The sequence below is a fragment of the Cheilinus undulatus genome, linkage group 13 (genome assembly GCF_018320785.1).
Source record: "Cheilinus undulatus linkage group 13, ASM1832078v1, whole genome shotgun sequence".
Lineage (NCBI taxonomy): Eukaryota > Metazoa > Chordata > Actinopteri > Labriformes > Labridae > Cheilinus > Cheilinus undulatus.
In genome coordinates this window covers 16,958,389-16,969,521 of record NC_054877.1, presented here as the reverse complement: position 1 = coordinate 16,969,521, position 11,133 = coordinate 16,958,389, and the positions used below count along the sequence as shown (strand labels likewise).

Here is an 11,133-nt window from a genome sequence, read left to right as displayed (position 1 = left end):
CAGACAAAGAATGGTTATAAAACTACTGCCCACGAATGGATTAGATTATTAGTATACATGAAAACGTACTCATTGACACATTATGTTTCGTACTCCTGGAAATTCACTGAAACTATATGGAAGTAACTTTGAAACAACTTCTATGTCAACTTTAGGGATATATGTATATACTGTTAAGGGTGAAGAAAAAGAAAGCTTTCAATTTCATTTCAATCTAATTTTGGGCTGACAGACAAGAATACCATCAGCCCCCTTCCCTTCCAACAACCATGAGGTTTTTGCTTGCATTAAATCACAATGTTACACCAGGCTCAGGGTTCTCTTCTTCAACTTGCCTCTCCACCTAATCTGTGTCAATCAGATGAGGTTGACTGTGTTCTGCTGAAGAGCATTGGGTTGGAAAAGGTAGATGGCATTTTAGGGACATGAAAGCGGCGGCCAGATTTCTTCAAGAGAAAAAAGATGACGAGTATGACGATCACTACGGCAGTCACACAAATGATGGAGACAGCTGGTAAAATGCTGTTGCTGTGGGTTGGAAGGGTCACCATGGGACTTGCTGTACAAAAGAAATACATCGTTGAAGTGTCAGAGAAAACTTTAAAGCGTTATTATTACAATAAGTCCTCAGACATAGACCTGACTTACCAGTTGTTGTTGGTGCCTCTATGAGTACTAGCAAGAAAAAAAAAACAGTTCAACATTTATGTCAAGAGGCAAATCCTTTCAACAATATTATACTCTTCAAATTTGGCCGGGGCGATATGGCCTAAAATCACATCACAGTATTTTTCTTGCCTTTGACGATAACGATATTATATTGCATTAAAATATGTAAAAGAGATAATGCTTTTAAATCCAGATTCAAGTGTTAAAAAAACCCCTTCTCGCCTTAAAACAAGCCTTTGATGGCATACTCAATTTATGTCTAAGCATGGGAGCAAAGAAACTTTTCTTCTTTTTTTAAAGTCACTGTAGGTTTACTTCGGTCTGTGCTTTTTCAGAAAAATGTGTGTTTGGTATTGAGTTAACTTAACTTTGGCTGCTGTACCGGCGAGTTTTTGCAGCTAGTTTACAGCAGCTTTTCTGACCTCATTTAATGTTGCAGCCTAGACTTTTGACTCACCGTGGACTTAGAATAGAAACTCAGAAGTTAAAAACACCTTCAAATGGTTGTTTAAGTCGTTGTAAGATGAAAAGCTGCAGCATTGGGCTCTAGACGAACCGAGACCAGCCAAAGCAGCACTCAGCTTGTGTTCAAGCCCCAGGAAGGCTGACAGAGACGGCACACTGACTGACAAACTTGGAGAGGAAAGAACACCTGTTTTGTCTGTTATCTGTGCTTAGTTACAATGACAAGAGTGGGTGACGTTCGGTCTGTTACCTGACTACATGTTATGCTACTGCTGATGACTGGTAACCTGACACGCCAGATGGATTTGTTTCGCACATCCATCTGGGAAACCTTCAATACTAAGCATTTGGGAAAGGGCAGAAGCTTTGAAAAAAACTTGGAGTGTGATTAGATTAATGTTCTGTCACATCCTTTATGGGCCAATCAGAGCAACAAAACATATAACGTAGGCGACCAAGATGTGCGTGCGCAGCTACCGAGGAATAACGCGGACCATGGTGACTATAGACATGTTAATAAAAAACTTTTGTCGTTTTGAAAAGAAAAAAACTCACTGCTGTTCTTTTTCTTCCTTTAACGAAGAAATTTCGTCAAGTTCTGATAAAACTGACGCTTTAGCAGCGTCCACGCTAATCTCTTCCACTTGTTGCTGCTTGCTTGAGTGACGACTCCACCGTGCCTGAAAGTACTGGCCCTCATCACTGATTGGTCCTGTCACTTTCTAACCGGGCCCAAACGGTTCAGACAGGAGCTTTGCAAGATGGATTCGCCAGTGAGAAACAAGGAAACGGGCGCATCCATCTGCTTTGCAAGCTTAAATGACTGGACTAATCCGTCACAAATCACTCGCTCCGCTGGCTGTGGGAGCAGATATGCCTCGTGCATGGATCACAGCACAACCTAGGCTTTAAACCGGTGATGACGGTGTTGAAAATATCCATGCTGTGGCAGAAATGTCACCGGTGATGATATTAATACTGGTTTACCGCCCACTACTCCTTTGAATATCTTTTTTTTTTTTTTTTTGCTGGTAATCTATCCAAGTCTTAAATTTTGGTAGCGCGACAACCTTTGGGGATACAGTATGAAATGAAACTATTTAAATGATTTTATCAAGACAATTCTGACACATCTCATGATTTATTTGTAGGATTTTTCTTATTTTAAAAGTCTGAGGTCAGTTTGAATTTTTCTGACATTTACAGCCCTTTTGCCACTCAAAATGGTGTGATTTTTCTCTTTTACATGTTTACCTCTGCCATCTCAGAGAATATCCAGGCTTTGTTTACATTTGTACAACTTGGGAATTCAGACTGTATATTTTAATTTTAATTTTCCCCACAGTGGCCCTAATTTACATTTAGGTACACCGTTACTGCACAAACATGAATTTGATTTAAAACAACATTTATGCTAAACTCACCTTTAGGGGTTTTGCATATAAACCCTCTGCGTTGGCCCATTGCTGACATCCATTTTCCATCTGAGATTTTTAGTGCTGCATATCGTCTGTCATACGGTTCACCATGATCCCAGTTAGTGTAGTCCAAAGCTCTTCTGTCTAACCACAGCCACTGGCCTGGGGAAAAGAAGAGATTCCATTTTTCTCCTTTGTAAGGAGTATCAACCTCTAGAATAAAATCCTTTTAGATGTTTTTTGTTGGCCATGATTTAAAAAGATGTCCAACTTGACTCCAGTACTCCTTAACTTATTTAACTGGACACTTGAAAAACTGTCTACACAACCTTCCTGGACTTAAGCTACCATTTCAGTTATACCCAAAAAAAGGAGGGGACAAAACACAATGTATCTAATACAGACCAATTTCAATTTTGAATCAGGATTATGAACTGCATGCTTCAATTCTGTCTCAGAGCCTAGGTTCCTTTGTTTCTGGTCTAATTGACACTGATCAAACTGGATTCACTCAAGGTCGCCAAGTATAAAATAATATTAGATGCTCTTTCCATGTAGTACAAAACAGAGAAACTAAAACAAATGCTGTGCTAGCTGGTCTTGATGCTCAGAAAGCTTTAGACTATGCTATTTGGGGACATTTGTTTTTGGGTCAATTTGGCTTCACTAAAAAAATCTACCAATACTGTTAAAACATTATACACTGCTCCTACAGCAGGAATCAAAATAAATGGCTGTCTCACTGATCGTATATGATTAGAAAGATGCTTCTCTTGACTTTTACATCACTTTTTTTGGGTGATCTACCTGATACATAACAGGATGTGACAGATGCTTGTGGAAGATATTTACGGTAGCAGTAATGAAGGCCATCACCCATAAATGGTTAGAGATAGACCCTCCCACAACAGATGACTGGGTTGAAATGATCAAAGAAATTCATGAGTTGGAAAGATTGACTTTTGTACTTCTTATCTACAGACTGAGAAATGATTTATACATAAAAACATGGGCTGGATTGAAATTATACTTTAAAGAATAAATAACACCCCCGGTGGTCTGCCTTAGGAAAAGTCATATTATTACGATTTCATGTACCACTCCTTTACTATAAGCTCTGATTACAATTTCTAAAACAATGTGTTAAAATCCCTATGTAACTTGTATTGTAACCTGTAATTTTAATTTATTAATGTCTGGCAATGTCTTACTGTTTTTTTCATTGTTGATGTTATGTTTTGTCTTAAAGATAATTAAGAAAAATTAAGTATAAAGACAAAGAAAGATGTCCAACTACCAGCTTCCCCTGGGGTTCCAGTGTTTTAGGGTTATGCTAGAGGCTTAATGATACTTTAATACTTCATAAATATGAATGGATTTTCCTGTTATCTTTTAAATTCCTCATTCATGTTTTCCCTTACATTTTTCAACTCTAATATATAATTTACAAAGCCACATTTATTGGCCACGGGTCACCAGAACATGCTGCAATCATCATATTGACCAATTGTAAAACCTCATATAGTTGTTTTGTGTAAACCACTGGCTAACAGAAGTTCACTTTCTGGTCAGGGCCTTTCTTTGTGGACTGGGCATGATCTCCATGATCTCGGAGGGTGATTGGATGAACGTTATGTCTGTCACATCTGTCCTGGCCAATCAGAGCAACAAAACACGTGACGTAGCCATTTCAGAGCTAAACTCCATAGAGAATAGCATAACGCGAACTATGGCGACTGTAGACTGTTGTTGTTTTTGAAAAGAAAAACAACTCAATGCTGTGCCTTGTTCGTCTTTTAAGAAAGAAATGTCGTCAAGTTCTGATTAAACTGGCACTTTAGCAGCATCCATGTTATCGTCTTCCACCATGACTGCACCGGCCTCTTGTTGGTGCTTGCTTACGTCATGACTCCGTCACGCCCTAAAGTACTGCTGACTGGTCCTGTCACTTTCTAACCAAACCCAAATGGTTCAGACGGAAGCTTTGAATTTCAAATTTTGAATAAAAGTGACAGCCTTACATCACGGCTTTGAGGGTAGCATGAAATCTGCTGTAGGTAGCCAACTCTTCATTTTATATGCAGGAAAACCCCTGATGACAGACGCTCTCGACTGCTGACTAACTTTTCGTGAAGCACATACTACTTCCTGTCTTTTGACATAACTTCATGTGTTGACACCACTCACATAGTCTTGATGAAACTGATCTGTTTCCAAGGGGAATGATGAAATCATTCCCCTTGGAAACAGATCTCCAAGGGGAATGATTTCTTCGTTGATAAAAAACTCAATGGTCTCCTCCTCCCAGTCGTCCACGTTGCTGTCCAGCTCATCAGAGTCTACTCCTCCTCTGAGAAATAGTGCCACTGCACTATGTTACACTAATGCGGGAATATGTAAGATTTAACATTGTATTTTGGGCAATTAAGTTACGGGGTAGTGAACGTAGTGTGAAACTAGTAACTAAGAAATGTAACATTTTTTAAATACTGTTTTATTTTTTTTAGAGAGGGTATGCTAGTCCTACACTGTTTTTTTCCAAGCTGAGATTTAAAGGTACGCGACGTGTACAGGTGAATGAGCAGAGGAGAGAAACAAACAGTTTTAGAGATAATTAAAATTTGAATGGCATGATAACTTTAGAGAAAGTTTATTACAGTTATCATTAAATCCAGTAACCCTTCAATCAATCTTGACTTCCTTCAGACCAGGTTTATCCAAGCTAATTTTCCTGAAGACAAGCACACACTGGAAACAGTAGGTTAGTCAGGTAACCTGTCAGAAACAAGCTGCAATAATTCCTCACAAGTTTGTCCCTAGAAGTGATGAGTTCTGTATTATTCAGTGTGTCCTTTACATAGACAGTAGTCCCTATTGGACTGCTAAGGTGTTTTAAGACCTATAAAGTGTAATTGTTGAGTTTTTTTTATGATATGCCTATTTTGATGCAGCAACTTTTTATACTTTGTTACTTCACTAATACATCAAAAGGAACTTCTGTATGTTATCTAGTACACCCTATGTTGCTTCTTACGTTCAACAAAGGAGCACTTGGTTTTCTGGTTATGAAGAACAAAAAAAATGTAGGTTTACCTCTGTGAGTTCTGTACAAGCCGATCCAGAAAGCACTCTGACTGTCTTTATACATTTTCAAGTGGTTTTCAATGAACTTTTCCTCTGAGGGATCTTCAATGCTGGCAAGAGATCCCCCTTCACAAAAAGACATACATAAAACAGTAGGTCTTGAATTACAGCAAGATGCAAATGACTGATCAATTGTTACTCAGGTAATAGAAATTTCTCACCATTTGCTGCACAATGAGCAGATGCATCTGGCCAACTTAACATGAGAGGCCTAATGAGGTAACAGTTACCCTTAAATGGTATCCAGAAGGACAGGTGTCTATCCCTTGATCTTTGTCGTTCTAGAAGATCAGGACATATTCCTGGAAATTCAGTGGACTCTCTTGGTGGCACATCTATGGGTGAAGCCAAACAGAGGAGATGCATGTCAACATTAAGCAGCACAACTGAGTGTATTCAACTATACAGTATAAAAGCCCTACCTTTGCTCTTCATACAAACACTGGCCATGTTCTGATCACATTCTGAAGTCCTCCACATTCCACCCACGTCAACATAAACACAAGGTTTTCCACTCTCTGGTTCCCCCCATCTCCAATAGGCTACAGTGAGATACCAGCCTTCAGTATACTTGAAATATTCACCACTCTAAAAGCAAAGATGGAACAAAGTGGAATATTTTTTTAGTGATTTTTCATATGTGCAGTCTGAGAGGCATTCTGCTTTGTACCTCTAATGTGTTCAGTCCAATCCACACAGGAGCCTTGAGATTCAGAGTGATCAGGTCAATGTATGTCTTTGACCAGATGTTTCGCAGGCTAGCCAGTGAGGCCCCATCATCTTTGCAGTGCTTTTGAGCTGCATACCAGGTCATTTTATTAGTGTTCACCTTGACGGAGTCGTTGAAGATTTGGACATACTGTGAGGTTGTTGGTTCAGGGGAGTCTGGCAGAGCAGGGTCTGTTCAGAGCAAGAAGTTACATTTATTCTTGTGTATAATTAAAATGCTTGTGTTTGATTAGAAGTATAGAGGAAGTCATGATGATGACTGGGAAAGGCAAAGCATAGACAGAAATAGACTCACCAACACTCCGAAGGCAAACATATCCATTGGTGTCATTGCAGGACTTTCTTGTCCATTTTCCTAATACATCTGTGGGCTCACTAGTCATCACAACACAGTGTCGTAGCTGAAACACAACAGTGATCAGGGGACAGGCAGATAAGCTCCAGGATCATTTTATGAGAAAATGTCAATAATTTCTGCAACTAGAAGCAAGACTTTGGATTTGGAATTTCCCCTTGTGGGACTAATAAAGGAATATCTTATCTTAAAACCACTTGAAGTTCCCAACTCCAGATTTAAACTTTATCACACAGAGAACTGCTTTGTTTAAAATATAAATCCAGAAACAAAAAGGGAGGCTGTCTTTATGTTACAATATAACTTGTGTAACAGTTCAAACTAAATGAAAAACATTTTGTCATAATATGTACTAAAATATATATAAATGTCTCTGTGTGCCAGACACACAAACCTCACTCATCGCAAAGATAGGATGTAACAGGGCTCAATTAAGACAAGGGTTTTCTGTTAAAAAAACATTTACCTTTTCACGAGAGAGAATCCAACGTGGCTGCAATGAAAAAAGTCAGGATATGAGAATTTTTCCAGAATAAGTCAGAACAATGTTTTACACAATACAGTTTTACGCCAATGGTCACAACACCTGCTGCAGCAACAGAAAAAATACATGTTTTTAATCTTTTGTAGTGCAGCTCTGTTATGGCTGTGAATGTATTGTTTTGCATTATTGTATTGCTGTGTTTTCTATTTTGTATTGTTCTTTTGTGTGGGAGTGAGTGCTCTGTTGTCGTGTGGATCTTTGTTTTGTTTCCTGTAAGAGTCATCTGTTCGTCCCGTGTGTTTGTGAGTGAGTGTGCGGTCTGTCGTATGAGTGGATCTTTGATATCTCCAGGTGGTGCGGCGTAATTGGTCGGTAGGGTGGCGGCAAGGAGATGTGGCGCTGGTTGGCTCTCCACTTCTTTAAAATGCAGCGGCCTGCAGTTGACGGGGGAATCTCACTGACAGCAGCACCCTTATATTTGCTCACAACCTCCAAAGATGTAGTGACAACTGTTTTTTCTTCGTATTTTAGGATAGGTTATCCCTAGCTTTGATTTTGTTTTGTAGTTCTAGTTAGTCCCTTTCTGGTAATTGTTTTTTTTTGGGGGGGGGGGATTTTACTTTTGAGCCAGACCGCCTCCTTAGTTTGGATCAAGTCTTTTGTTTGAATTTATATTGAGTGACCTGTTTAATTTAAATGATTGTAAATAAACTATGTTAAACTTCGTCCTTAGATCCTGCCTGTTAGTTTGGGGACTGGGAAAAACATTCGCTTTTCTAAAAATATTATTTTAGGTACCTTCCCCCTAGATGGGTGCATAACAGGCTCTTAAGTCTTTTATTTAACATTACAGTACAAAAAATAAGTGTCCACTTACCTTTATATTCCACTGGTCATATCGACTTGGTCGACCATCAGTCCAGTACCATGGTTGACCATACTTATTATGCATACCAATCCACAGGTCTGTGTTTGGTGCCTCAGCAATGTGAGCCGTCAAAAACATTGAAATTGATACACACACTGATGATTTACATACAAGATATTTTTCTAAAAGTCTGTGAGAATTTGGGAACAAGGAGACTAGTTTCAGTATTTTTGGAGGAGTTTTCTCATTTATAGTTGGCGTTGGAATCCAGGTGCTTAAGAGTTCAGGGTCTCCTTTGTCATAATCTATTTCTTGTCATACTCCAATCATTTTTAAGTCATGTTGGAAGGCAGGCCAGTTTGACACCCTCATCCTTTCACTTCAGCGTCATGTTGCTTTGATAGGTGCAGAATCCGGTTTAGCATCATCTCACTTAAAAAGAAAGGTCTTCCCTGAAAAAGAACTTGCCTACTTGGAGGCACATGTTCTAAAACCTAAATATACTACTGTTACAGTCATGACCCTGCTTCCCTCCGCCTACCAACTCCTACCGCTCCAAGACACTAACTCCACACAAATTCCCTCAAACAGTGACATAACACTACTCAGCATTCATTGTACTGCCATAAATGTGCAAGTTACCCATGTGCACTTGTGCACCCGCATACATTTGACAATTGAACTGTGCTGCAACACTTTCCACAAGCCCCCACCTTCTGTACACAAAGGATTCAGCATCCATGTCAAACACAGAGTTTAATATTTAAATCCTCCAGACTTGGACTGAATGATTCAGTGATTGTTTTTCAACTGTAATGGCGATATGCGCATGCATAATAGTAACAACGTGAATCTGTGCCATTTTCATCATGTTACCTGATGCCATCACTTCCTTGTTGTTGGATTCAAACCAAAACCACAAGGCTCCATTATTTCTGTGACTCACCTGAATTTAATCCTGTCTGAGATCACATCAAAAGCCAGAGACCTGAGCACTGTGCAGTAAGAGCCTGTATGTCTACTACATGTACATTCAGGCTACAGGTGACGCCACTGCAGGTGATGCTCAGTTACGTAAGGCTGATCCTAGCAGGGTTCCCACCACAAGCAGCAACCAATCCCAGTGCTGGTTAATAAATGGTCCATTAATGCACAAAAATGCTGATCATTTATTTTAAAGCTTTGTGTATGCTGTGCAATGTGTATAAACCACAAGAGTTCAAAAACTCTGAGAGCTCTGGTTTTATCAAACGTTACAATTCATGGGGGCGAATATGTTGACAAAATGACATTTTGAACCTTATTAGGAAATACTGTGCAACATTTCAGCACAATCACAAGCACAGGTTAAGTTGCCATTTTAGGAAAACCGTGGCAAGAATATTTGTAAAGTTTAAGAAGAAGCTCCTCCTGCTCTCTTTTCTTTTCCCCCTTTCTGTGTTTGTGTGCCAGAGCTGCTGACATATGGCTGCACAGTGTGATATTCAAAGTCCAAAAATGACTTAAAGACCCCCCAAAAAATATACAACTATTGATTTTAATTTTATACATATACATAAAAGAGGATACATTTATCTGGTTTAATTTACTTAAGAATTTCTTAAGTATAACTTAAGTATAATTCAGCTTTACTTCAGACCACAGGATGATTTGCCACTTTGACTCAGTCCATCTGAAGGATCATTCAAGTTCTTCATTTGAAACATACATAGATATGGATGGGTTAATTTCCTTTGTGTTAATTTTCCTGTATTTCTGCACACTCTCTCAAAGCCTACAGATGCAGACCAAACATTGCAATACCACAGGTAATCAGCAGTGATGAGCAATGTAGGTCACAGTTCAAGCTAGAGCAGCAAAACACAACAAAGATGACTAATTTAGAAAATGGTAAATCAAAGTACTGATGAAATATTGCCTTAAATATTTTGTGAGTTGTTAAAACTACAAACATATATGATGTTGGCTCATCTGGGTACAGAAAAAGGCAACTACAAATGTTACTTGGCCGCAGTGCTCCTTGCCGTGCCTATGCAATAACCAGCCGTTTCACACTGGCAGCATGTTTTGCTGCTTGAATCTGCTGCATGTGTGTACTATTGCACGCATCATCACAGCTTTCACACCAGGCACAAGTTTTCTTCTTGTTGGCTGTGTCTCCCTGCTGTCTGAGCTGTCATTCCTCCTAGCTTTAACCTCAATAAACCTCCCTACAAGTGACTTTCAGTGTATAGTGGTGCTGTATCAGGAGCTTTTCAAAATAGAACTCTACATAATCAATACATGTTCATTTCTTTGGAATAAAATGCTGATGAGAAGTAATTATTAATCAAAAAGCAAACCTTGTTCATGGTCTGAATGAATTGAAGCCAGATTTCCACCCATGGCTTTGCACTTTGTCCTCGCTCCATCCCAAGTCTCCCTTTGCTTGTTTATAATGAGGTAACACTGTAGTGAAAAAAAAAATAGAACATGATATCAGTAGCTTGCCATTTATTCACAAATGTGTCAGTGCTGTATTGGATTAAATCTCCATTCAATTTCACATAGAAATAAGATTGTGTGCAACACTTCAGTCTTGCCAAGTAACTAATATCAAGAGGAACCTCTACCTTTGAGTCCAATTTTTTCCAGTTTTGTGGACAGCCACCTCTTGTAATAACTGGAGGAGGTACAGTGGCATGGGCTGGTGGTGTACTATTGCGTTTACAGATGAATTCATGCCGGCTCCCACATGGATTATTGTGCCACAACCCTGTGGGCCATGAGTTGAAAGAAAATTCAAAATATCTGTCTACTTTAAAACATATTACATTTAATAACCTGTTAAAATGATTTTAGTTAAGTCTGCTTGTAAGACATTTTCATATTACCCAAAAAGGAGGTCATGACAGCACAATTTTCATCATTGTTCTGGAAATGAGGTTGACCATCATCCCACCTTAAAAACGCTAATGGAGAACCATCCATCCACCTATTTGAACACAAAAGATCATGTCAG

General features: G+C 39.1%; 1 protein-coding gene across 1 annotated transcript in view; it reads right to left on the bottom strand.

Moving 5' to 3' along the window:
• Positions 1-254: 254 nt before the first annotated feature.
• The window catches only part of LOC121519910 (macrophage mannose receptor 1-like), a 36,317-nt gene continuing 25,438 nt past the window's right edge, over positions 255-11,133 (bottom strand). The window contains exons 20-31 of the mRNA XM_041803015.1: positions 11,006-11,106; positions 10,745-10,887; positions 10,475-10,580; positions 8,142-8,287; positions 6,721-6,871; positions 6,367-6,596; positions 6,119-6,284; positions 5,858-6,031; positions 5,646-5,762; positions 2,559-2,714; positions 649-675; positions 255-559 (exon numbers count right to left, since the gene is read on the bottom strand). Of these exons, the coding sequence (XP_041658949.1) occupies positions 354-559; positions 649-675; positions 2,559-2,714; positions 5,646-5,762; positions 5,858-6,031; positions 6,119-6,284; positions 6,367-6,596; positions 6,721-6,871; positions 8,142-8,287; positions 10,475-10,580; positions 10,745-10,887; positions 11,006-11,106 (1,723 nt within the window). The 3' untranslated portion in view covers positions 255-353. The remainder of the gene's footprint in view (positions 560-648; positions 676-2,558; positions 2,715-5,645; positions 5,763-5,857; positions 6,032-6,118; positions 6,285-6,366; positions 6,597-6,720; positions 6,872-8,141; positions 8,288-10,474; positions 10,581-10,744; positions 10,888-11,005; positions 11,107-11,133) is intronic.